Source organism: Mycena indigotica (assembly GCF_014461135.1).
Source record: "Mycena indigotica strain 171206Taipei chromosome Unknown Mind.scaff0002, whole genome shotgun sequence".
In the NCBI taxonomy this organism is placed as follows: domain Eukaryota; kingdom Fungi; phylum Basidiomycota; class Agaricomycetes; order Agaricales; family Mycenaceae; genus Mycena; species Mycena indigotica.
Window position 1 is genome coordinate 2,694,999 of NW_023503001.1, and position 26,975 is coordinate 2,721,973.

Here is a 26,975-nt window from a genome sequence, read left to right on the forward strand (position 1 = left end):
GTGACAGCAACACCGTAGAGCCCGTTCATGAGGGCCACGAGAGCGGGGTAGCGGAGGTGGTGGACGTTGAAACCCGGAGACGAGACCGTGTTGGTGCGAAGGACTGGGTGGCAGTTCGCCAGAACGTAGAATTTGACCACCGTCTCGTTCAGCTTCCAATCACCGCCAGCCGCGTTAAGGACCCGATTAGCACGTTCAAAGCGCTCGATATACTCCGTGAACGTCTCGTTGTTGCCCTGCTTCACACCGAACACGTCCAACATCGCGTCCATACGCCATGTCGGCGGGACAAACTTGTCGCGCAAGGCCGCCGCAAACTCTTCCCACGAGCCCAGCCGCTGGAGCTCATCGCGGTTTGTGTCCCACCATTCCGCCACCGCAACCTGCTGGAGCTGTTTCCCGGCCAGAACAATCAAGACCGAGATGCCGAGCGTGTGATCCGGATTGAAAGCACGCCAGCTTTTGAGCTCGTCCTGGCATCTGCCGATCCAAGAGCGAATTGAAAGCGGCGTTGGCTCGTCGGTAAACAGCGGGAAGGTGAGTTTTGTCATACGCGGAACGCGGGTTTGGGGAGCGGGGGCAACAGGCAGCAAGGGGTTGACCAGATGCGGAGGGAGTTGCCGGCCTGAGGCGTCAGGGGCACGAGAGGGAGATGGCGAGCGAGAGGGGATACGCGAGTGGGGAGACAATGAGCGGGGCCGGCTAGGCGAGTGAGACGGCGACGGCGAGCGAGACAGAGCGAGCGATGGCGAACGACGGAAGAGGGGGTCGTCAGGCTGCAAGATGGCGTTGTCAGGGACTTCTGCCACGTCCTCCAGCGGCCCAGAGCGGTGTCGTTGACGCTGAGCGGCAGGTCGTGCAGACGCGGCGGAATTCGACCCAGCCGTCGACTTACGCGGGTTGGGAGCCAGCGGGGGCGAAAGAGAGGCGAGTTGGGCAAGAGGGAGGCACGAGGGAGGCGCGACGAGAGGCGCGACGGGTGCTACGTGGCGAGAGAAGGGTGGGAACAAGAGTGACAGATCGTGGGAATGCCCCGCGAACGTTCGCGCGCAATCTCCGCGACGACGTCGCTTAGCTCGCCAAGCCCGAAATCGGCCGAAGAAGCACGGCGAGGCCGTCGGGAGGCCGGGAAAGCCGCCGGGAGTGTCGGGGGAGCTCTGAGAAGGGCCAGCAAGCTCGGGGAATGGCTGGGAAGCGTGTAGAGCCGTAGATTTCGATGTCCAGCAGAGATAAACGGAATGAGGTTGTGAAAAAAGTGGAAACTGGGTGGTCAAGTCCCAGAAACACTGAGGAAACGAACCGGGACACAACAGAATCCGGCTATATTCGAGAAACGACGATGTGGTACAGAGGAGAGTGACTAAAAGGCTGTGACTATGTGATGGGATGATGTAAGTAAGACTCCCAGGCTTACACCTATACAATTATGCACATGGACTACTTTTCTTACTCGAGATTTTCCCTGATTCTATCAATTTCTGTTTAGTATTTATATCTCTGTTTTGTATTTGGCAGGTTCACGGATTGCCCCGCTCTACTAGGTGCATCTGGGGATCTAGCTCGTCAATCTATCTTGCTAGCTCTTTCGAAATAGTATCATCGCGTCGGAAGGATTATTGGTTGAGGGTTTCGGTTGCTGAATACAAGAGTTCCGGTTGCTGTTTATTGGGTTTGGGTTGCTGGTCGAGAGTTTAAGGCAGTTAGTTCCTGACTCGAGACAACTCAGAGGGTTTAAGGCAGTTAGTCCTGATCCAACGAGTATAAACTCTCCGGGCATCGTATTGGCGCTTCTCTATTGCTGAGTTTCGTCGATAGTACGCTTTGGGGCACGACAAATCAACGTTTTTCGCAAGAAACTCGTATCTACCCTACAACCTTACACATCTGTGCCAAGGCTCTGTTCACAGGGGCCTGTACTCGCACAAGGAGTTGACGATTTTTTGGGTTTTGTGACTTTTCCTACTCGACATTATACATCTTTCTCTCTACGACAAGTGGAGTTTTGGTTGTTTTTGTTGGTTTGGTTAGTTAGAGAGCTCATTTGCAGTCCCCACTCCGCACTCATCATCTGGAGCCCACCCGAGGGGTGATCGAGTATTGCTGAAACTTGGTTTCGTGCAATTTGTGACAAGCAAGAAGAAAAGCAAGCGCCCACACGCTTGGATCGAACGTCAAAATACCACCAAAAGGGAAACAGCGAGATCTAACTGATTCCCAACCGAACGATTTTCCGAATTTACTACGCGGAGTTGGAGAACTGAGACCGACACCGTTATTCGTACCAAAACTATCTGCGAACGCGAAACCGAGGACTACCCGTAACTTCGCAAGGCGATCGAAATCGGACAATCCCGACAAAATCGACAAAAACTCAAGCATCTTCGTCGAAAAGACCGACTCAAGCAGCAACACAAAAGCGCGTTCAATCGAAATCTACAACAAAGCGCAAAACCAACACAAATTCAGCGACTGTCGAAGAAGAACAACAATCTCCGACACCATCTTCGCCTCTAACCGACTTATCAGAGAGCGAAATCAACACGAATCGGCTTAACGAACCTCCGATTCAACAAAACAACAGAAAACATGGACGATGGAAATGGTGGAAATGGCGGGAACGGAGGCGGCGCGGGTGGCGCAGGTGGAAATGGAGGTGGTGGAGGAAGAAATGTTCAAGGAGGAGCAGCGGTGCGGTTCAAGGTGCCTGAAACATGGGATTCCGGTCGTCCTAGCTTCGATGGAAAGACTCCTGCCAAGTTGGAGAAGTTCCTAGAGGAGTGCGAGCGAATCATCGTGCAGGGAGGCATCGACAACGACGCGGAAAAGAAGGAGACGGTGCTGAGGTATCTCGATACTAAGCATGTGAAGGAAGCGTGGCGGAATCTGACAGCGTTTGCTGGAGGAGACTTCGATGGATGGAAGGCGGAGATACTGAAGATGTATCCGGAGTTGGAGGAGGTCAACGAAGGATCGAGGAGACGCTTGAAGGAAATTTGCGCCGAGGCACGGGGTGCTAGTCGTGAAGATCTGGGTCTAGTGATTCGATTTTGTGCATTCTTTTTGGCAGAATCCGAAAAACTGCTCAGACCACCATCGCAAATCACCAACAAAGAGTTGGTATCGTCGATTCTTGGTACGCTCAGCGATGATTTTGCTTCGGCAGTCGAAGTTGTGTTGAACCAACCGAATGTGGCAAATATCTTGGGTCCGAACGCGAATGCGGGAAACCAAAACATGGGAAATACTCGAAGAGGCGATAAGTGGAACTACAAGGACGTCTTGAAGGTGGTGGAATGGTTGGCGAACAATTGGTCTGGACGGGAGGCAGATGCGATGATGAGAAACGACTCGAAACCCTCGAATTTGCTCTCGAGCTCGAAAAGCGGAAACTCTACGAACGATATTAGAGTGAAAAACGAGTTTCGCGATCAAATGGAGAGTTTCGCCTTAGAGATAAACGCGTTAAAGGACGTTATGGCCGTTAGGGATAAGCAACTCATCGAGACGATGAAGCAGTTCCATCAGGCTACCGAAAGTAAGTCCAAGGAGCATGCGCACCCTCAATCGGGACCGCCACAACGCGAGTATCAACAAGGAGGAAGTCGTGGATATGGAGGACAACAGAGTGGAGGGGACCAGTGTCATTTCTGTGAAGAGACTGGACACATGGTGCGGGATTGCCCAAAGAAGAGGATGTTGTTGGACCAAGGGAAGATCGTTATGGAGAATGGAGGCTTGCGTCTACCAGGAGGTCAATATATTCCAAGTATCCTGAGAATGTCTCGAGATATCAACGAATTCTCGACTGGTATGGCAAAGGCGGAGGGAATATTGTGTCAGGAAATGCGCAGACGAACCTTCAGTCGTCGTTCTACAATGAATATACTCCCAGCGAGCAGTATAATTTGCTGTATGACACGAATGAGGATGAAATCCGTTCATTGAGGGCGCAAATGGCTGCTATGACTAGACAATATCAATCGAATAATGTCTCAGCTCATGAACCAGCAAGATTCTCGAACCAGCCGGGGCGATCCAATCGTTTCCACAAATCCTACAACGAGATTCAGCGTCGCAGCAAGGGATAGGAGGTAGACAACAGCAGAGAATGGGGAAACGGGGCAAAAGAGTGAAGCGTACCCTGCGTACCTTCAAGGGCCTGCTCAACCAGGCCTGCCCCCGGTCGATCCGAACTTTCAACAGTTCATGACGATGTACAATATGGTTCAGGCCATGCAGAACCAATCTGGATCCAGTTCGCAGTCCGCGAATCAATCGATGGAGTCCCAATTTGCGAATACGCGTTCGGGAAAAGACTCTAACGCTGGGGAGGGAAAAAATTTTTAGATAGTTCGAGGAAGGAGACAGGGAGCTGGAAAAGAAAGCTCCTGAGGCAACGAAATCTCCTGAGAACCGATCGAAAGTTGCGAATAAGGAAAAGGAATCGTCGAAGAAGAAGGAAGATCGAAGGAAAAAGGATGATCCTGTCGAGTCTTCGAGTGAGGAGGAAGAATCTGAGCCGGAGGTGCTGGAGAAAGAGGATGTGCCAAAGAAGAAACGCAAAGCTCGATTCAGAGGGGAAGATTCTGAGGACGAAAAGTTGGAATATGCTGCCAGGATGGTACCCCTAACTCGGAATCGCCCAAGCGCGAGATGAACAAGAAGCGAGATGTAGAAGAGAGGGCGTATAAGTTGGCGACGAAGTTCGACGACCCGCATATAATTAAGCGAATTGTGGAAAAAACAGAAAATACAGTCGTGCACGATGTTACTGTGGGCGATTTGATCTCTCTTTCTCCAGAATATGCGAAAGCGATGCGGAAATCGACGAATCGGACTTGGCAACCTATAGAGCCAGTCTTGTTACATGGGAAATTGGATGAAGGATCGGAATACCCGTTCATGGAAGATGAGAACGTTGAAGTTCGACTCCAAAATGACGCGGTAGACATCGACGAACTGCCAATGGTGGACTCGTTCTACATCTCTACTGAAGAGGATAAGCAATACGGAATACAGGAAGGCTCATACGTGAGTACCGACCCATATCTCCAGTATGTGGCATCCCTCCCACCGGGAGAACCGCCCAAGCAAGTCTTCTCAGGGAAAGATTCAGGCGTCGTTGAGGGTTGTGTGGCCGTTAGTCGCTGCACGAGAGCGTGTAGAGTGTGTTATTGACAGTGGATCGCAAATTGTGTCGATGGCATTGTCGGTAGCGGAAAGATTGGGGATTCCTTGGGATCCTGACTTGCAAATCTACATGCAAAGTGCGAATGGGCAACTGAAGAAGTCTGCTGGGTTAGCGAAACGTATGCTTCTTGTTTGGAGACATACCCGCCTATCTGCAAGTGCATATCATCGACCAAGTGGCTTATGAAGTTCTGCTCGGACGACCATTCGATCTCGTAACGGAATCCAAGTTAGAAAACTTGGAAATGGGAACCAAATGCTCACTATTCGCGATCCTAACCGAGAGCGAAGGTGTGTGATACCGACTCAGGCAAGGGGAACCTATTCTGTGGTGTCGAACTCGAAACGGGTCGAAGAACCTGGGAAGGATCCGCCTGCTCAGAAGGAAAACCGAGAGCATAGGGCCAAAGTCGAGGTGGAATCGGATTTTCAGAACTCGTCGAGGAACTAGTGGGAGACTGGGGAGGCGAAGAGCTGTGTGTGTGGATGGGAATTGATGAAAAGGGCGAGTTGCGAGTGGAGGGATACATCGAACCTGAGGATGGGTGTCGATTTGAGGATGAAGAACTGCAATTGGCGTACCTAACAGCCAGTAAAGAGTCGAAATCCATGTCCAAGGACCGAAAGGCAAGGGAGCTGCTCGAGGAGTTTGTCCAACAGCGAGTCGACAACTCTGCGCAGAGTAGAAAAAGTGGGCGAGTGGTAAAATTCGAGTCTGAATTGGGTGTCCGTCAAGGGCCGGATGAGGAAGTTAGAGCGGCTGTAGAAGCATCTTATCTGGGGAACGTACATCAGCATGAATCGTTGATTCCGTGTCTGAAATGCGCCGACCTTGGGTTCGATCAGAGAGAAATGGTTCGTCTGTGGAAGTTGGAGTTGAGATTATGGATACGTTCGCTGGAAAGAAGTATAAACCGGTTGCGTTGAAAACGAGGCCAGTTTATGGTGAGCTTCCAGAGAAATATCGCATAAAGAGGGAAATCATCGGGGATCCTTTGGCTGAAATGCCTAAGTTATCACCAAATCCGAGTGAATTCGTACCTACCGAGAGGTATACACAAGAGAGGATGGAAATTATCGATAAAGTTCACAACACTGGGTTCTTGAGGAGCGAGGAAATGAAGGTTATTCATAATTTCATGATGCTTCATTGGCCTGCGTTCGCTTGGAATGACGGGAGCGAGGAACTTTGCGACATGATTTCTTTCCACCTGTTGAAATACCGACAGTCGAGCACAAAGTATGGATAGAGAAGAGTATTCCGATCCCGAGAGGACAACTAGAGGAGTTTTGTAAAGTGATTAAGAAGAAAATCGACGGGGCATGTACGAACCGTCGAAGCTTCATATCGCTCAAAGTTCTTTGGCGTTCTCAAGAAGGATGGAAAGAGTATTCGACTTCGTTCATGCCTTGGAGCCGTTAAACGCGGTTACGATTGCGCATTCAGGAATTCCACCTGCGACGGAAGAGTTGGCAGACCACTTTTCGGGTCGAGCGTGTGGAGGAGTTTTGGATCTGTACTGGGATATGATCATAGAGACCTTGCGGAGACCTCGCGGGACTACACAACGTTTCAGTCGCCCTTCGGAGCGTTGAGATTAGTGAAACTTCCTCAAGGGTGGGACGAATTCCGTACCGATTTTCCATGACGATGTCAATTTCGTCTTGAGAGAAGAGGTTCCCCATGTCTCGATGCCATATATCGATGATGTACCTATTCGAGGACCAGCAACGGTCACGAGGATGAGAACGGAGAAGACGAAATGATACCTGAGAATAAGGGGATTCGTAGATTCTTCTGGGAGCATATGCAGAACGTGAATCGAGTAGTTCAGAGACTGAAATACTCAGGTTTGACGGTTTCTGGCATGAAGGCGGTGTTGTGTGCGGATGAATTTGTGGTCGTAGGCCATACGTGCTCATACTGAAGGAAGAAGGCTGTCGACGGATCGAGTAGGAGTCATTACACGATGGCCTCCTTTGAAGAATGTCTCTGAGATAAGACAATTCTTAGGAGTCTTGACGTATATCAAGCACTTCATTCAAGATTTCCATATTATGAGCAAGCCGATGACGGATATGCTGAAGAAAGGGGTGGAATTCGAGTGGGGAGAGCTTCAAGAGGCTTCTATGGCATTGATCAAGAAGGCAGTGGCGGAGTGTCCAGCGATTCGACCGTTGAATTACTCAGAAGGATGGACGACAGTGATTCAGATCGATAGTTCGTACAAGGGAATCGGAATCGTGATCTACCAGTATCATGAGAACAGTCCCAAGAAACGATATTACTCAAGATTTTCATCAATACCGCTCGACGAGAGACAGGCGAACTTTTCTCAGGCGAAACGAGAGCTGTTTGGTATAAAGCGAGGCTTGGAGCACATGCAATATTGGATTTTGGGCTGTAGAAATCTGGTGCTTGAAACGGATGCGTCGTATATTAAGGGAATGTTGGATAATCCTGGCATGGGCCCGAATGCAACGATAAATCGGTGGATTGAACAGATTCTCATGTTCCATTTCGAGTTGAAACATGTAATCGGCAAGACCTTTACGCCAGATGGACTCTCTAGACGAGACAAAGTACCGGGAGATGAAGAGTATGAGAATACCGATGATGGACCCGAGTTGGTGAAGCCAGGTGTGCATAAAGATTGGGATTATTCGATTCCTCAACCGAAGGAGTATGATGATTTCAAGTCGGAAATTGACACGAGAGGTGGATTCTACTTTCGGAGCGTTGGATCTCGATGAGCACGACACAATGGAGAACGAAGCCTGGAGGGAGCATGGTCAACTTTGCTTGGATACCTATGTGGAATCAATGGATGAGGCAGAAATTATCAGGGACACTTATCGCAGAGAAGGAATTGAGATGCCACAGTACATTTCATCGTTCGTGCGAGAGCCTGAGAAACTCCTACCGAATTCAGTGTTCAAATGGGATGCTAAGAAGAGGGAACCATATCCTGAAGAGCATCGGACGACAGAAGGAGTACGCGCGGATGAAAAACTCGAGTTGGTTGAGAAGTGGCTTCGAAATACCAAGAAGAGACCGACTGGATTCACGGATCGGGCGTTCGGAAGCGTTGATAAAATACGCTCGGAAGTTCTTTCTGAGTGAGAAAGGAAGGCTTTTCCGTCGAGATAAGGATGGGATGCACAAAATCGTTGTTAAGAAGGAGCATAGGATGTACGCGATGCGTTCTGCACACGATAGTTTGGGTCATCGAGGAGCGTATGCAACGAAATCCTTGATTGAAGTCAGATTATGGTGGCCTCAGATGGATCGAGACGTATCTTGGTATGTGAAAACGTGCCATATGTGTCAAGTTCGTCAAAGTACGATGATTCGAATACTGCCTATACCTACGAAGACTCCGAGCTTGTTCCAGAAAATCCATACCGATGTGATGGTCATGGGAGCGACTTCAAACGGACACAAGTTGGTCATTGCGGCGAGGGATTCATTGAGTAGATGGCTGGAAGCTAAGGGCTTGAGATCAGACACGGCGTCGGCGTGGGATGTTCTTACTCGAGAATATCATCTGTCGTTGGGGTTGTCCTGCTGAATTGGTGACGGATAATGCGCCCCAGTTTCTCGCGGCTCTTGAGTGGCTCGGAAACAAGTATGGCATTACTGGAATCAAGATTTCACCCTATAATTCGAAGGCAAATGGACCTGTGGAGAGTGGACATCGAGATGTTCGACAGTCGATTGTGAAAGCGTGCGCTGGTAACCCTAACAAATGGTTTTATTTCTTGCCTCAAGTTACTTGGGCGGACAGAATCACCATTCGGAGAGGATTAGGCTGCTCACCCTATTACGCTGCGACTGGTTGTCATCCGATTTTGCCATTCGACATCGTGGAATCGACATGGCTGGTCGAATACCCAGGGAAAATCATCAGTACCGCTGAGTTGGTTGGATATCGAGCGAGAGCGTTGGTGAAACATCGAAGTCATGTTCAGGAGATGAGAGATCGAGTCTCAAAGGAGAAGTTAGAAGCTGTTCGACGATATGAGCGCATCCATGAAAGATTATGACTTCAAACCTGGGGATATTGTCTTGATTCGCAACACTCGCATCGAGAAAAGTCTGGACAAGAAGGCAAAACTTCGTTATCTTGGACCAATGGTGGTTGTTAGACGGACAATGGGTGGATCTTATCTAGTATGCGAGCTAAATGGAGCTATGGTACCAGGAAAGATTGGCGCATTCCGAGTAATACCCTATGAAGCCAGGGAGAAGATTTCTTTCTCAAAAGACATCGAAAAGATGATCGACATGTCAAAGGAGGAACTGGATGAGCTCGCAGAAGGCCGAGAGGATGTGGAAGGAACGGATTTGCAGTTTGGAGACATGGATCTTGACGACGAAGAGTCAGAATCTGAGAGCGAAAAGTCAGATGACGACGCTTAAGGATGAGGATTGCTTCGAATCGGAGAAGGAAAAGTGTCACAACGCAAGAATACATTCGTTCGAGGTGTGAAGACATAGTACAGTTCAAGTAACGACCGGAACGGCTGATCTGGAAAGCCTTGGAAACGAGTGTGGGGGTATATAGTACTATGGGAGAAGGGATTTCGATGGGCAGTAATGAATTTACTTGCGGCCGTGGGAAGGACCGTTGGGAGTTGCGAGACGAGCATTTCCGCGGATGATGGCCAAATACTGAGACGGATCGCTGACGAGGAGAAGTCAGAAATCGAGCACTATGACGAGACTGAGAGGGACGGACGGAAGTTTGCTATCAACCTTCATGTTGCGGTCCTTCGCGAGGTCGAAGAGTGTTTGGTAGCGACGAGCGACTACTTCGTACGAGTCACGGGCATATGCCATACGCTGGACAGCGATGAGCACTTGCTGCTGAGCGAGTTCGAGGCAGGCGGTCAGCTGCTTATTGGTGATCCGGACTTCGGTTCCTTGTGCGAATTGATCGAGAAGTTCTTGAATGGTCTTGTACTCGAGATCAGCAGGAGCGGAATCGTCAACCGGATAAGGATTGGTCAAAATCTGGGAAATTCAAGTCAGAAACTTCGAAATCTTGTCAAGGAAAAGTTACAATTCCGGCTACGGCAGCCGCGGGGATCTGCGAAGATGCGAATCAGCGATAGAAGGGACATCGGACAGAGTTTACAGACGGTTGGGAGGTCCTTGGGGTCTTTCTTCTTGAAAGATAAAGAAGAGATCGGCGCAGGGGTTTTGGTGGACTCGTCTATGAGCTCGGGAGAACTGGCCTTGTTGCGCTTCTTCTTAGAGGGACTCTTGTCGGTATCGCCAGAGCCTTCCTAGATAAGAACGCACCGAGTCAGGGAGATTGACGATGATAACGTTCGACTCAGAGTCGAAGAAGAGAGAACGAACCTCTTCTTCTTCATCCTCGGGTTCAGGGGAACGCTGTCGCTGGAGTAAATCAACGTTCGAAGGAATATTCGGCAAGGATAATACCTTGTGAGACTGGTTACCGGTCGAAGAACGAGTGTTCTGGAGTGATGATGAGTTGCGGAGGAAATCCTCGACGGAGAAAAGTGAAACCGGAGTGTTCTTGGACGAAGATGTCTGTCACTGATAAGATAGTGTCGCTTCCGCTTTGGGAAATGATATTACCTTTTTGGTCTCAGGGGTCTTTTTCTTGGATTCGTCCGCTTTGTTGCGATGAGCCGCGAATGTGCATGCAGCAGACGCGTCGATATGCTGCATATGGGCGATACAAGTGTTGGTGTCGCGGAGATGTTGATCGATTTTGGCGGTCCACTTGCCGTCGTTGCGAATATTGTTCTGAATCGCATGGAGTTTTTGAAGCGCATGGGGAAGGTCTTGATAGATCAACTGGCTTGCAGCCAAACGGTCGCGGACCTCTTCCTCCTTGAGCTGAGGAAGCTACGAACGATGATGAGTACCATTATTCCGACTAGGAAAAGTGACGACGCACCAAATACCGATACAACAAGTGAATTTTACGGACATTCTCGTCGTTGGTACGAATGCGCAAGTCGGAAACGGTGGTTATGAACTCGTGAACGCCGGCTTCGAGTTCTTCTGGAACTCCTTCCTCGGGTTCGCGAGGGGCATACATCGAGTCTGCCATTTGGGGATCAACTGGAGACGTCTGAGGGTTCATATCGTCAGTACTTGAAGGAGACTGTGGAGGAAATGCTCGTACTGGTCGAGATTGGAAAGGAGCGAATGTCTTTGGATAGAGATGCGAGAGAAACTGGAATGGGTTATCGAACCAGGACATCTTTTATAGGCGATGGCTTATTGCTGGGACAGCAAGATCTTAAAAATGGGGGAGATGGGCTCAACGTGGTGCACGTTTTGGCACAACATGGAGAACATGGAGCGCAGCATGGTTGTGGACCGCAAAAGCATGGTTCTCTCGAAAAGAGCGAAACACTTTGGCGATCTGGATCATGTTTCCACCCTCAAAGATATGCTATTACCGTCGAGATTGCCACTTTCTTATGAAATGCAAGCATGGAGAAGGATATACCCGGACCTGGATCTTAGGCAGGACTGCCAAGGCAGCCTGATCGCAGTTTCTGGAAACGAGATTTTCGGTATCAACCAAATCTTCGAGTAGGAAAAGTGCCGAAACAGAGGAAATCAAGGAACAACACGCCCTTTGTGATTCAAAACGCTACTGTAACGACAGGAATGATTGTAAACGACGGTAACGACAGACGAGAAGTTGGATTAGGGGTTTGCTATGCTGAGATTGTCAGGCGACATGATCAGTAGGGCAAGGGCGGAAAGTGTGAGCCTGCGTGGAAGGGCAGGTGGAGCAAGCAGGAGCGTCAGGAATACCCATTGGGATGGAATGGATCACCGGGAATGATCTCCATGCTCAGGGATCGTTTCCAGTGCGGGCATATCAGTGAGAGAGGATGCAGAGGACACGGGAGAGTCGATCGGGGACGTTCATGATCGTAGTATGGCCATATTCGTTCATGAAATCGTTATCTTGGGTAAAACCAAAGAGCGATGCCTGAGGGAATCGGTCAGATGGATGAGAATGGACGATTCGCAGAGGAAAATGACCTGGGAGTGAGCAGATTCGAGTCGAGCGAGCAGCTCAGACGCGGAATTGTACTCGTTCTTGAGGGATTCGACCTTTTTACGAACCTGCTCACGACGAATCTCGGCCTTGTCTTCGAGTTGGATGCGGGAGTAATGAGCAAGCTTCGAGAGACGCATGGTACTGGGGTTCTCGTCGAAAATGGCTTCAGCCTGATGGAGTTCGTCATGGTTGAGTGTGGAAAACAAGCTTTGGATGCCACATTCGAGGAGTTTTTGGGTTTTCACGCATAGCGTCGAGGAACGTTTTGAGATGACCGTTGGTGCGGAGTTCCTCCCACTTGCGAAGTAGGACGAGGGTCTTGGCCATCTCTTCCTGCTCGTTGGTCATCTTCTTATGATCTTTGTTGACAAGGGAAAGTCAGAAATGACTTGTCTCTGTCAAGGAAAAGTCAAACACACCAAGAAATGCCAAATGAGAGTCACGATTGAGACTATAAATGACATGGAAACCTTCGAGGGTGGAGAAATCGCAGGTGTCGTCGCGATTTAGACCACAGGGGATGCAAGGGAGACCAGCCATGAGATGGACACAGTCGCGATTGAGGACCTTACAACTGTTGCATGGGCCGATGAGCTTTTCCTAGTCAGAAAACTGCAAGATTTCGAGTAGGGGAAGTGACATACTTCAAGACTTCACACATTTTGAAGATGGAACGATAGACTTCGTCCACGAAGATGCCGCTATAGAGGATAGGGATCATGGGCTCGTTGACGTACTTCGGAATACCGTTGTCGGACATGGTAGAGGGTCAAGGCAGACTTTTCTTAGAGAAGGAAAAGCTTTTATTCGACAAAACCATTACAAATTCGACCACACAACATCAAGAACGTTATCTAGGCGACCGATCGGCACTGTAACTGCTGGATTGCTGAAAAGAAGACATGTGGGGAGTTGGATGCGATGGAAAATCTGCAGATCTTGGACAAAGATTGTTGATTTGATGAGTTGGAAGGAAGCTCAAGGTCAGGATCGAGTCGAAATACTCAAAATCTCTCACTGCGGACTCTTCTCAGATGAATTTTACTTAAGATTCGGACGAAAAGGGAAAGCAATATGATGTATTGATTATTTTGCCGGTCGTAGAGTACAAGCAAATTACTCTACGCCGGCCGCGCACTGTGAAAATACAAAATTTTTATAGTCCGTAGACTTTCGACCCGCCAACGAGCTCCCAACCGTCGAGAAAACGACACCTGGAGACCAGACCGAAGGGGTCTCACCCAGAACTGGATGGACCCGCAGCGTTGGCATCGGGTGGAGCGTCGACCATCGTCTCGTCGCCTTCGCTCTCGTCGACTTTGTCCTTCTTGTCGTTGGTATCTGGGTCCAATCTGTCTCTACGATCGATGGACTTGACGAATAGTCAGCGCCTAGAGGAAGAAAGGGTTAGAAAGTGAGATTTAGAGGAGAAAAGGTGGACGACGCTTGGTGGAGTTGGCCAAGAGAAGCTGGTTGAGAAGCGCGGTCGCAGATTCATCACCAGGCTCGAGGAGGAAGCGTTGCTCGAGTCCCTCGGTTGCGAAGTGCTGAACAACCGCATCGAGATGACGCTGGAAAGTCTCCATCGAGTACTTGACGGAGTTCATCGCCAGACGATGGGCCTCGCGAGTCTGCGCAGCAAGATCGAAAGCCTGCTTCAACTGGACCATCGTCGTGTGAGTTTCGCGAGTCGAAGCTTCGATGAGCGGAGTCAAATGCTCGATGATCTTGAGCATCTCGCCCGAGGAGCGGACGTGGTCGCAGAGGTGGCCTTTCTTGTTGTCCTGCGTGCAGTGATCGCAAGGAACACCGTAACCCAGAGGAGTGCAGTCGCGGCGGAACATCATGCAGATGAAGCATGGCCACGCTGGGAGAGGCGAGTCCTGGGGAAGGACCTGCTTGAGGAAAGCAACAGGGACCGGAGGAGACGACACATAGTACGGCTCGAAGGCCTTCGACTGGATTGTCGACTTGCCAGGGTTGGTCGTGACGGGGAAGAGTAGTGTGCCACCATGGCCGACCACGAATGGACAAGCTTTTCCGTCACCGGGACACCACAATGCGAACACGATTGTTGGGAGTGAAGGAAATAATGTCGCATGAAGGCGAGACGAGGGTGGAAGATCCGAACAAGCGTTTGGTTGAGCTTGTGGGTGTGAGCGGGTCGGAAGCGTCGAAAGGAGCGTTTTCATCAGCCGGGCGGTAGCAAAAGTACCCCTCCGCGTCTGGAGTCAACGCCTCGTTCTTCTCTTCCTCGATTTTGCTGACGAACTCGAGCACCGTGTTCTTCTCCGCAGCGAGTTTGGTCTTTTTGGCGGCGGGTTTTTCTGGGAAACAGCGGTTAGTGGAAAGAAAAAGAGTGTAAAGTGAAGATACGTACTCGGCGATTTGGAGACAGGCTCCTGAGTGACGGTCTCGTCCTCAGAAGACTCTGCTCGTCCCGTTTTAGAGTCGAAGCCTTGCGCTTCCCTTCTTTCTTGACGGAAACTGGATTTGGGTTAGCGATGCAGGAGATTGGGAGAAAGAAAAAGACGAACCAGACTCGTTCTGGTCATCTTCTTCTTCCTCCTCTTCCTCTTGATTGTCGTCGTCATCGTCACCAGAGCCGGAGTCGTCGCTGGAAGCAATGTGGATGGGACTGGGAGACTTGGGTGGAGGTTGCTGTTTCGACTTGGGAGTAGCGGTGGTCTTCTTAGGCTTCGGTCTAGGAGCTGCGGCAGGCAGGGACTCCTCCAAAGTGGGCGTGTTGGAAGGAACTTCGAGGGGGCGGAAACCCAGGACGAAATCAGGGTTGGAAAGGTCCAAGACGTAGCCGGAACGGTCGAAGTTCTACAAACAAAGTTAGCCGATGAAAGAAAAAGGGAATTGAAAGGGATACGTACGGAATTCCGCCTTGACATGGGCGAGAGTCAGGAGAGAGAGCTCGCGGTTGACTTGGTTGGAAGGGAGATGGTCGCGGAATTGGATAACGAGCTCGAGGAACAAGACGAGGTCGAGGGACACCTTCGCTCCACCGTTGTCTTCCGACAGGCACTTGGTTTTGTGGAAAATATAGCGCTACAGAGGAGGAGTTAGAGAAATTGGGCAGAAAAGGGATGACGAACCAAGTAGGGGATGATCAGGTTAATGGTGGAGACCGCCTTGGGGATGTTACTCGGAGCTTCGACGACGGCAGGGTTCTTCTTCACGGTTTTCGAAAGGGCCTGGATGAATTTGATGCCGTTCGGGGTGTTGAAGACCGAAAAACAATTGTTGGGGACGAGAGGATTGATAGGGGCAGGAGAGGAGTCGCGGGCAGAAGCGCGTTTCGACGAGGAGGCCTTTTTGCTGGACATGGTGGGCGAAAGGAAAGAAAGAATGAGCGAAAAAGGAGGGGCGCCAGGCTTAAATATCGAGAGGAAGAAGCCGTGAAGAAGCGTGAAGAACAAAACGTGACAGTGAAGACGCTTCTGAAGCTTAAACTGTATACACCGGCTCAGGGAAATTAAACGTCTTTGTGCGCAGTCGAACCGCTCGAAATGGTTAGCAGCCCAAGGGTCTGGGTGATTTGGAAACCCGCGGTGGAATTAAGGAAGCTTGCGAGACGGAAAGGGCCGACCGGGCGCCTGAACGGAAGCATTTCTTTGTCCGAGGGCAAATCGGTGATCACGGCAACGCCTTTGCTTGGCAGAACCGAAGATCCGACAGAGAATGTCAAAAATTTGAGTCCCAAGTGTCAATCCATGATCTTCGCTGGCGAGAAGTGAAAGATGGAGAGAATTCATTGATGTTGTTGAATTCGAGTATTGCCAAAGACGACTGGGGACAGTCGAGATTTAAAAATGGGGGAGATGATAAGCCGCAGTCTGGGACAGACCAGGAAATGACTATTTTTGTCGATTTTGTTGCTCAGCGCACGTCTCAGAGTTGACATGAGTCCCGAATGGTCAACTAGGGAATTACCTGCACAAGAACCAGTCAAACTCCAGTCAAAATCTATCAAATCGCTCTCAGTGATTCCAAAATCTTGACTAGGAAAAGTTCGCAGAGCCCGTTCTACGCTAGAATCTATCCAATTCTACGCAAAATACCCAAAGGGAGTGTATTCTAAAAGGCATATTCGGTTTGGCGCTCGGTGGAGACTCGAGATCGACTTCTCCTAGATAAGGGACACCCCTATCTCTGTTGGTATCGACGACTGACATCATTGGAACGTGGTTTCGGATCATGCTGGAGGGTCGAGAGTGCCAAGGGACGGTTAAACGGCGAAAACCTACTCAATTAACTGGGGCCTGGACCTGTGATCAACGGCGACTCTAAAACACTGTCGAGGAACAGATCATCTGAACATTGGAAATGCGCCAGGAGAGTTGGGACAACCACCGCTGAGGCCATATGCACAAGATACGAGTTATGGGTGTCAATCGAAAGCTGGGAAGCAGAGCTATCCACTTATCCTACTCAAGATCGAGGGATTCTTCACAAGCAAAACTAGATGGTCGCGAACACGGAAGATTTACACAGGTCATTGACTCCAATACACGCGATACCAGTCATCTGGACCTGGATTTTCGACTCTGGGCCGTATGGAAAAACAATACCTATACAATTATGCACATGGACTACTTTTCTTACTCGAGATTTTCCCTGATTCTATCAATTTCTGTTTAGTATTTATATCTCTGTTTTGTATTTGGCAGGTTCACGGATTGCCCCGCTCTACTAGGTGCATCTGGGGATCTAGCTCGTCAATCTATCTTGCTAGCTCTTTCGAAATAGTATCATCGCGTCGGAAGGATTATTGGTTGAGGGTTTCGGTTGCTGAATACAAGAGTTCCCAGGTTGCTGTTTATTGGGTTTCGGTTGCTGGTCGAGAGTTTAAGGCAGTTAGTTCCTGACTCGAGACAACTCAGAGGGTTTAAGGCAGTTAGTCCTGATCCAACGAGTATAAACTCTCCGGGCATCGTATTGGCGCTTCTCTATTGCTGAGTTTCGTCGATAGTACGCTTTGGGGCACGACAAATCAACGTTTTTCGCAAGAAACTCGTATCTACCCTACAACCTTACACATCTGTGCCAAGGCTCTGTTCACAGGGGCCTGTACTCGCACAAGGAGTTGACGATTTTTTGAGTTTTGTGACTTTTCCTACTCGACATTATACATCTTTCTCTCTACGACAAGTGGAGTTTTGGTTGTTTTTGTTGGTTTGGTTAGTTAGAGAGCTCATTTGCAGTCCCCACTCCGCACTCATCAGCGCCTCCCCGCGTTGCGCACCGTGCGCATCGGATCACGCACCCTCGTCGCGCCCGCCGCTGCCGACCCCGGGGCCCTCCGGGCCTTCCTATCCGCCCACCTGGAGCTGACCCGGCTCGAGTCCAGTGGCAAGACATCGGCCCCCGGCCCGCTCATCGTCCCCCCGCTCGTCCACCCCGGCCTCGAGGAGCTGCACATGCTCGCCAAGCCCGGCGCCAATGTGCCGCTCACCGGCCTCCTCCCCGGCCTCGTCGGGCACGCCAAACCTGCGTGTCGTTGCGCTCTCCATCGACGAGGGCACCGCCGCCGCCACCGCGGCACCCCTCCTCGCCGAGCTCCACGCACTCGGCACCCGGCCGGCGGCCCGCGCGTCCCCGGGCCGGCGGCCCGCCATCCGGGACGTGCACCTGCAGCTTACACTCCTCGCGCTACCCGTGCCCACCGTCCAGGCACGCAACGTGCCTGCGCCGTGGGCCGGCACCGTGCCGTTCTTCGCAGCCGCCACAGGACTCACATGCGTGCAGCGCCTCACGCTGACTGTGCCTGCCACGCCACAGCATCACTGGGGCAAACGGCCTCCTCGCGTGGGCCGGGCGCCTCCCAATGCTGGTGCAGGTCACAATCAAGCTTGCACTGGGCATGAGGTGGTGGGATCCTGCACATACGGCAGAGTGGCATGCGATAAAAAATGGGGTGTGGAAGACAGCAATGGAGCGCCTGCCAAAGGTGAAAGACGTGGTAGTAGAGCATGTCTGATTGGCAGGGATTCTGTTCCTGCAACTTTGCAAGGCTTGAAATCAGAGTCTTGAGTCTCTACCAACTTTACCTGTTAAGATGGACATTGAGCTCATTACCCATACAGATTCCCAATAAAAGTAGAGTCTAATTTTTATCAATCAAAGTAGAGTCTAATGAAGACTGTCTATAAAACTTGTAATTACAGTGTTACTATTTCACTCATCCATTCATATAAGCTGTAGGCAGATATACCTTGGCTGTTTTACACAGATTGAGAAAGATCTACCCACATATACTTGATATTAGTGCTGGCCAAATATAATTATATTATTTTATGGGCATAATATATTATAATCATATCATATTCAGAGCTCCAACCCAATAATATATTTGTAGTATAATATAATCATATTCAGCTGTGAAATATGAATATGTTATGAATATATTCAACTATAATCTAGTATGCATATCTCTTGATATGTTTGACATATTTGCTGCTAGAAAAAGGAATCAAAAACATAAAATACATGCTGGATTGTCAGTGCAACTTCCTTTTGGGCCTCCCTGGGTTACATAGGACTCTCAAAATACAATCAGGGGCATTGTCACTAGTCTTAGGTTAGCCAGTAGATACTTGATCAGAGGTCCTACACTATGTTTAATAGGTCAACCCAAAGTGATCACTCCTGACATTTGTTCCTACTAAGGGTGATGTATGAATCACCATATATAATAGATAATATGTGACATTTATCAGAAGTAGGGCTAACTCAGACTAAGATTAGTACTATGACTGAGTACATAGACTGAGAAAATAGCTGTAATCATCTACCTTACTATAGTTGAATATTCTGCGACTATAATATAGTATAGTCATAATATAATATAATATATTCAAACATAATCATATTCAAGTGATCCACAAAGTGCATAATATATTCATAATATTCTGAATATATTCAATATTTAATCAAGCATAATATAATTCTGGCCAGCACTACTTGATATTTAATTCCTGCAAAATTGTCAATATAGATATTCAACCAACCTTATTGTATTTGTTGTGGAAGAAGTGTTAAATGCTGTGCAAAAATTAAAGGGAAGTAATAGAGGAAAGTCCAAAGGGAAACTGTTAAGTGCTGTGTCGACCAAAGGACCGGAGTCGGAGTCGGAGTCGGAAACGGAGAGCACTTGGGGGCAGAACACCACAGAAGGATGTTTGGGTGACCGGGGCTTCCAGTTGACCAAGATAAGACAAGAAGACAAGAGCGGAGTCGAGATGACGCTGGGAGATAGAGACCAGCAACGCTAATTTACAAACTAAAGTACGTAGTAATACATCAAAGTATTTATAGTATGACAAGTAACGGAAACGGAATAAGGGATAACAAAGTAAGTAACAAGATTAGAACAAAGTCAAGTAACGTAGAAGAGGAGTTGCATATGAGGAATAAGGCATAGATGATTGCATAGATCATAAGTCGGGGTAATTGGAAACGCTCAGTAAATCTTTATTGTGTAAAAACCAAATACCGGAGTCGATATCGGAGACGGATGCCAGAGTCGGCACGGATATAACAGAAACCAAGTAGCTATCACAACACTGTATTAGAGTGACACCGGAGGCATGTGCCGGGGCATCAGGCAGCCTGATGCTTAACGGGCATCAGGCGAGCACTAGGCAAGCACCAGGCCAGTTTGACATGTTGATGCCATGAGGCATTTATACGCTACATCAATAAATTATGTAGATTTTATTGGTGTTCCTATATAACTTGAAGGGATCTATAGGATACCAGTGAGAGCAATGTATTTTCTTATAATTAACACCACTGAGAGCAAACTCTGGAGTTGCTGTGAGCCTTCCTAATATACAATTCTTTGATAGAGACAAAGCAAAGGGTCAAATTGCTGCTTAGAGCAGCTGTAGTTTAAGATTGCTAGTCATACATTATATGCTAATTATGACCAGCTCAGTCATCTGAGAAAGTAAACCACTAGCAGCCTGCCTACCAGAATGCAGGAATCCCCACCAGTCCAGATGGGGAAGGCTTCAGGTCACTTCATAGACACCTATGGGTGGACCATTGCTCATAGACACCTATGGGTGGACCATTGCTCATACTAACCTATCTGGGTAAAGAGTAGATGCAATGGCCAGATTGGTATATACTACAGGTCATGTCACGGTTCGGGTCGGGCCGTCCGGGCCATAAGGTGTCAGACTGCGGGTCGGGCCGTGCAAGGACTTCTCCTAAGAACGCGCGCCCGGAACAGAACAGACGAATAGTCGGGCCCGCAAGTATGGCGGGCGGGGTAGATCGAAACCGAAAGGGCCCGTGAACTCGGTCCCTTGCCGTAGTCGGTGGTCGAAGGTTCGAATCGGGTCGTGTCGGGCCCGATGAGTCGATAGCGTCTCCTCGCACGGAGTAAGGTAGTTCTTCAGACGATCTAAGCGATAGAGTACAGGGTACACTATCGCGCATTATATACGCGGGCCCGCAAAGGGGGTGATCGGACACCCTGGCCTCTCCTCCTCCTCCTCGCTCCCGTTCCTGGCCGCAGAGGGGACGATCGCACATCCCTTGCGGGCCAGGCGCTACTCCTGACCTCCTAGCACTCCTCCCCATTCCCCTGGTGTCGAGTTGGGCTCGGCGACGGCTCGACGCGTCGTTCTCGGTCACGTGCTTCCCACGTGTGCGTTCCTCCTACTGGGGCGCATGTTCCCCGTCGTCACGTGCTGCGTGTTGCGGGCCCGCAATGGCCCGACACCAGCGCCGGAGCGGACGGGCCGGGTCTTATCCGTGACATAAGGCCGCACGGGCCTGCATGGGCCCGCATACCGCCGTCCTCCTCGACGTTCCCCCATTCTTCCAACCCCTTCCCTTCACCCCTGCGGCCCTACGCAGCGCCCATCCGATCCGCCCTGGGACCTGGCGCCCATCCGATCCATCCCTAATATCGTAGCGTATAAAAACCGTACTTACAAGATGTAGTCGCTAGGCTAATATCGTCTATTCTCCGGGCGAATACCCATCCCTCGTGCTCCTCAGACCCCTTCGAAGTCGGACCCCCCGACGCCCCGATACGGCCCGAGGGTCAAGTAGGTCTATCAAACCAAAAAAATACATTTTAAATGGACAAATAGAGTGTTTTATGGTTGGATATAGCCAAGTAATATACAGTCAAGTTGACCTTATCAATTACTGATAGTATACTTGAATGTAACTCAAGTAAAAAGGGACTTATTTGTGAATTCAGTGCTATCTAAATCTTATCTAATCAATCTAAAGCCTCATGGTTACAGCATGTCACACCCCAGAATGGCGCTTAGTGCTTGCCTGATGCCCGTTAAGCATCAGGCAGCCTGATGCCCAGGCACATGCCTCCGGTGTGAGCAATTACAGGTCTTATAGGCCCAAGGAGAAGAGAAGCGTGCGCCAGGTCACTGATCGCGATCGTGATCGTTGCGCTGGCGATAACGCGGTGCGGTCGGCCGACCGGGCCGATGGCGATGTGCTGTGATTTAGGTATTGAATTACAGTGTTGGGTATGTATGTATGTATGGGTAACAAAACAGATAGGGAAGGAGGGAGGGACACCGATCGCAATGGGACGGGACGTAGATGCTGCCAGCGTCAGACGCCCTCGCGGGCGTTAATGCTCACGGGCGCGTGACCGTCCACGTCGGCCCCAGCATCCAGATCCGGCGCCGCCTCCTGCCGCCGCTGCACACGCGCAACGTCCTCGGCGGGGGCATGTCCCGGGGCGGCCACCGGCACGGGGTGCAGCGCCTCCTCAGGATACAGCGTCCGCTTGCGCGCGACCGCGCCGTCCCCGACGATCTCGATACCCACAGCGAGCCCGATGTCGGCGACTGCGCGGCGCTCCGGACCGGCGTCCGCATCGGGCACGGCCGCAGCCAGCACGCGGCGCGCGGACATCCCGAAGACAGGCCCCGCCCCCGGGCGTGGTGTCGTCCGTGGCGGCGCCGTCGTCGTCGTCCGAGCCGTCGCGCCCGCCGAGCACATAGGCGGCCGGGGCCGGCGGGTGGTGGTGGTGGTGGTGGGGCCGCGGCCGGCGGGCGTGGTGGTGGTGGTGGGCCCGGGCGCGGGGCCGGTACGATGGAGTGCAGCGCCCCGAGCAGGTGGTCGAGGAACAGACCGGGCCGGAGCCCTTCGAGCGCCTTGAGCACGTCGGGCGGGGGGGCCGGCCGGGGCGGCGGAGGGGCGGGGATGGCCGCGGCGCGGATGAGCGCGGGGGCGAGGAGGAGGAGGCCGGCGAGGTGCGCGAAGGCGGGCATTCTGGTGGTGGTGGGTGGTGAAAGAGAGTGAACGAGTGTGGGTTGTTGGGCCTGGTGGGGGGGCGCTGGGAGGGAGGAGCCGGCGCCGGCGGTATTTATACCGGCGCATGCACGGTGGCAAGCGAGCAAGGCGAGGAATGTGAACGAGGGTGATCGACGGCTCGCATCCAGCGCCCACCGGGAGGCGAAGAGAACGCGGGTTTGCGCTTCTTGAAGGAAATTGCATCTGGCGCGTCAAAAGAACGACGGTTGTTGACAGGCTGTGAAGATCATCATCGCCGTTTGACACATCTTGACTCTGGCGTCCTATCGTGATGCTCCTCGACTCGGACAGTTGAAACCTGAAGGCCGGCGCTGTTGCCGTCGTCGAAGGTCTATTTAACAACGACAGCGACAAGCCATGGAAGCTCCCCCCTTATGTCCCCGCCGCGCCCGCTGCTCGAAATACTCCCGGTAGAGCTCTGGGAGGACATCATCCCCACTCTCTCCATGCCATGACCTGCTCTCTTTTGCCGGCGTCGCCCGCGCACTCAACGACCTCTGCATCCGGCACTACTTACTTCGCGCGGCACGGCCTGCGGCGCGACTACGCGCTCCGCGAGGCTCACACGCTGTCTCCGGAGACGCCGCTCCTCCGCGGGCTCGCGCACAGCCGCCCGCCCGCCCTGCGGCACCTCCGGATCGACTACTCCGGCATCGGCACGCATGACGGGCGGCGCGCCGAGAGCATGTCGGAGCTCCAGCTGCTGCTGCGCAACGCCGCGTGGGCAGCGCGCGTCCCGATGGCGGTGCACGTCACAATCAGGCTGGCGCTGGGCATGGTGTGGTGGGACCCCGCGCTCACTGCGGAGTGGCGTGCGCTGAAGAACGGGGTGTGGAAGAGTGCGGTCGGGCGCCTGCCGAATGTAACTGTAAGGGATGTCGTGGTGGAGCATGCATGACTCAGAGGCGGAACCTGGGTCCTGCAGACCGAGGACCGGACACCGCCCAATCTTCAAGTTGCGCGGCAGAATGGAGTTCAGAGCAATTCATTATTCGAAGCATTGTGGTATCTACATAATTTCTAGGGTATGCGCGTATTCATATTTCTGCGTCTCCAACACCTTAGAGGCCGCCGAGGACGCCCCGGAGCAGGCCGATAACAGGGCCGAGGCCCAGAACAGACGCGGTGCCGAGGATGGGGGTGAGCAGCGGGGCGGCCGCGGCGAGGAGGCCGTTCACAATCGGCGCGGCGACGCTGAGGACGGGGCACAGCGCGTACGTGACGGTCGCGAGGAGGGGCGCGACCGCGGCGGTGAGCCCGAGCTTCGCGGCGACGCCGAAGACGACACAGAGCGCGTCGAGCACGAGGCGGAAGAGCGGCGCGAGGAGCCCGGCGACGTCGGCGACGCTGAGGAGCGTGCCGTCGACCGCGACGAGGATCTCGTTCAGCGGGCGGCCCGCGAGGCCCGAGATCTCCGCGACCGCGCCGTTGAGCACGCCGACGAGCTGGTTCACGAGCGGGGTGACCTTGGCGACGAGGTCGACCTCGGCGACGGTGATCGCGGCTGCGGAGGGGAGTCAGCGTTCTGAAAATGAGTGAAGCAGAGGCACGGACAGAGCTCGACGGTGATGGGCGTGATCTTGGTGGTGAGCTCGGCGATGATGCAGGGCAGCGAGCTGACGGTGGCGGTGACGACGTCGCGGCGGTGGTGCGCGTCGGCGGCGGCGGCGGCGCTCAGGCCGACGCTGGCACCGACGGCGCCGTTGTGGGACGAGACGCCGAGTCCGACGCCGACGCCGGCACCGACGCCGAGCTCGAGCTCGACGGGAGCGGCGAGCGCGGAGGCGGCGAAGACGGAGAGGGCAGCGAGGCGGGCGAAGGCGAACATGGCTGGAATGAGTGTGGGTGGGTGGGGGCGAACGAGTGTGGGTGGGTTGGCTGGAGAGGAGGAGAAAGCAGACGAGTCTGTTGTCGTCTCCCTGCTGCCTGCCCCGTATTTATACGTGCTGGCCGTCAGGGTAGCGAGAGGTGTGTGTGGAGTCGCGCCTGATAGGCGTGCGCGGAAATGAGGAATGCAGGCCGGGCAAAGTGGAGCCCACTGCCAATTTGCGGGTGCCCCCCGAGCCCCCACCTACTCGCCCGGCCTCGCAGCCGCGGGCCCAGTGGCGCATGGCGTCACGTCGCACGCGCATCAAATGGAGCGCGACCCTGCACACCTAACGCGTCGACCGCGCCACTTCTCGCAGCCCCACTTTGTCAGGCCTTCCTTCCTGTGGAGCCCGGCACTTTCTGGCTGTGGGCGCTATTTGGGTATCTCGTCAACACGACAGGGTTCTTTCTTGCAAAATCTTTTGTCAACAAGATCGCGGGCCTCCCGTGTTCTGTTCGCCTCACCACCGATTTCTGTTTGATTACCGCCGTTATCTCTGTGCATCCTCCCGAATAGCGCGTAGGGGAGAAGGATGGCGCGAGCCCTGCCGCGGCATGCCTGGCCGGGCCGTCTGTGCTGTGCGTCAGCTGGCCCGGAAGCGACGCCTGCAAACCTTGACGCCAGGCAGGCAGAGATGACGGTTGCTGGAAGAAGCCCGCGTTGTTGACAAATTGACCGGTGGTTGATCATCTGCACGTGCACCGCCCGCCGTGCTTCTTTTCCGTAAACACCGTGATGACGCGTCCCGGTGTCGCTTCCCTGCCTCCTTACAACCTTCTTGCGCCTTCCTTCCTTCCGCCCACCGGGACCGCTGGCCTTTGAGGCGCTATCGGTGCGTGCGCGGTGTCGGGCAGTGGCGCCGGCCCGGGCCCGACCTCCCCTCCGCCGAGGCATGCGCAATCTTCGAGGACTTGCAGCCGAGGGCGGCGGAGGCAGTATGCGTGGAGCCAATTGCGGAAGAGACGCGCTCCACTTGTACAGCGGGGTGCGAAGATCGCACGGAGGAAAAAGATGGGCATTGGGCAACACAGCCGTGGGAGGTCCGGCGAGTGCCAGCCTGGGGCGACGTCCGCGGAGGGCAGACGATACGATACGCATCGCTGGCGGTGGCGGCTTGCAGTCGGACTGGATGTACGGTGAGTGCCTCCCCCCATTTGCGCTCCCCTTTGCCCTCAGTAACGCGCCTCCACCAGGCCCCACCTCGGCTGGGCGCTAATAAACTTTTTTGCGCGCTTCGCGATGCCGGTGGAGCGGGATCGATATCGCGGTCCCCTAGACGACGCTGCTCCGCTTTCTGTTGGTGCTTTACTTACCCCGCGTCGCCGGTATAAATATCCGTGTGTCTCCTCCAGCTTTCCTCACTTCGACGCTCCGTCCCACCCACCTACCCTAACAACCCACACCGTCCTTCGACACCACCCTCCTTTTTTCGTGTTACGATGCCTTCGTTCGCCCAGCTCGCTGCCGTCTCCACCCTCGCGTTCGCCGCGCTTACCGGTGCCGCCCCCGTTGCCGTCCAGCAGCGCCAGCTCGCCTCCCTCCCCGACATCCTCACCGGGCTCCTCGCTGACCTCACGCCCGTGACCGACCTCCTCAGTCAGTCATCCTTCTCCCGAAAGCAATACCTGGCTTATCCCTCTCCAGACTCCATCACCGCCTCCAACGCGACCACCGAGGTCGTCGGCCCGCTGCTCACGCAGGTCGGGGACATCGTGAACCCCGCCGTCGCGCAGATCGCCGCGCTCGCGGGCCAGCCCGTGGGCACCATCCTCGCGTCCGCCGAGGGCGTCGTCGACGCGACCGGCGTCGCCACGCTCATCCAGCCGATCCTCGCCACCACCACCGGCGCGCTCAACTCCGTCCTCGCCGTCGCCAACGCGGCCGGGGCCGGCGCCGCCCTTCAGCCGCTCCTCGCCGAGGCGGGCTCGCTGCTCAACCCTATTTTGGCCACCGCCGCCCCGCTCGTGAACGGCCTCCTCGCCGCCGCCGCGCCCGTCCTCGGCCCCGTGCTCAAGCTGACGAACGACCTCGGCCTCGGCCCCGTCCTCCAGCTCGTCGAGGGCCTCCTCTGATCGCCCGATAGCAGTGCCGGCGCACGACAGGGGGGCGCGCTGGTCCCGTTTCCGCTGTCTCGATATACCACCACCACCATTGCTCTCGTTTACAAACTCTTTGTCCTCGGCGCCCCGGCTGTGGCAGGGCGGGCCGCGCGAGTCGATTTACTTACTGCTTTGTTTACAATTTGAACTTGAACTTGTACCATGCTCTGAACTGAAAGTCGTGACCTCCAACCTGCTCACTCCTATTTCTGTGGAACCAGTCGATGAGAGTCGGGAAGACGGCCAACCGGCGATCAAGCGGAGCTTTCCAAGCCGGTCGGCGGTGATTGATTGGCGCCGGCGGGTCATCGGCCGCCGCCGCCGAATCTCGATCGTAGATGCATACTGTGAATTGTAGATGTTGCTGAAAGTGTTCGAGTTCTCTTCGGCTCGGCTCGGCGTGTGGCGCTGCTACCTGCGAGCGCGCTGTTTGAC

The 26,975-nt window shown here is 53.0% G+C and overlaps 3 protein-coding genes across 3 annotated transcripts; 1 reads left to right on the top strand and 2 right to left on the bottom strand.

Annotated features, from left to right (window-relative positions):
- Window positions 1-21,863: 21,863 nt before the first annotated feature.
- On the bottom strand, window positions 21,864-22,811 carry MIND_00204600 (uncharacterized protein; the record flags this gene model as incomplete). The annotated part of the gene is made up of 1 exon (XM_037358945.1): window positions 21,864-22,811. Exon 1 carries the CDS (start codon window positions 22,752-22,754, stop codon window positions 21,864-21,866), a length of 891 nt encoding a protein of 296 aa, XP_037224040.1. The 5' UTR covers window positions 22,755-22,811.
- Window positions 22,812-23,632: 821 nt separating this feature from the next.
- MIND_00204700 (uncharacterized protein) lies at window positions 23,633-24,399 on the bottom strand (the record flags this gene model as incomplete). Its single annotated transcript, XM_037358946.1, has 2 exons — window positions 23,633-24,075; window positions 24,126-24,399. 2 exons carry the CDS (start codon window positions 24,397-24,399, stop codon window positions 23,633-23,635), a joined length of 717 nt encoding a protein of 238 aa, XP_037224041.1.
- A 1,053-nt stretch (window positions 24,400-25,452) lies between these two features.
- Window positions 25,453-26,513, top strand: MIND_00204800 (uncharacterized protein; the record flags this gene model as incomplete). Its single annotated transcript, XM_037358947.1, has 4 exons — window positions 25,453-25,577; window positions 25,635-25,737; window positions 25,794-26,037; window positions 26,086-26,513. 4 exons carry the CDS (start codon window positions 25,453-25,455, stop codon window positions 26,511-26,513), a joined length of 900 nt encoding a protein of 299 aa, XP_037224042.1.
- Between the last annotated feature and the right edge of the window lie 462 nt (window positions 26,514-26,975).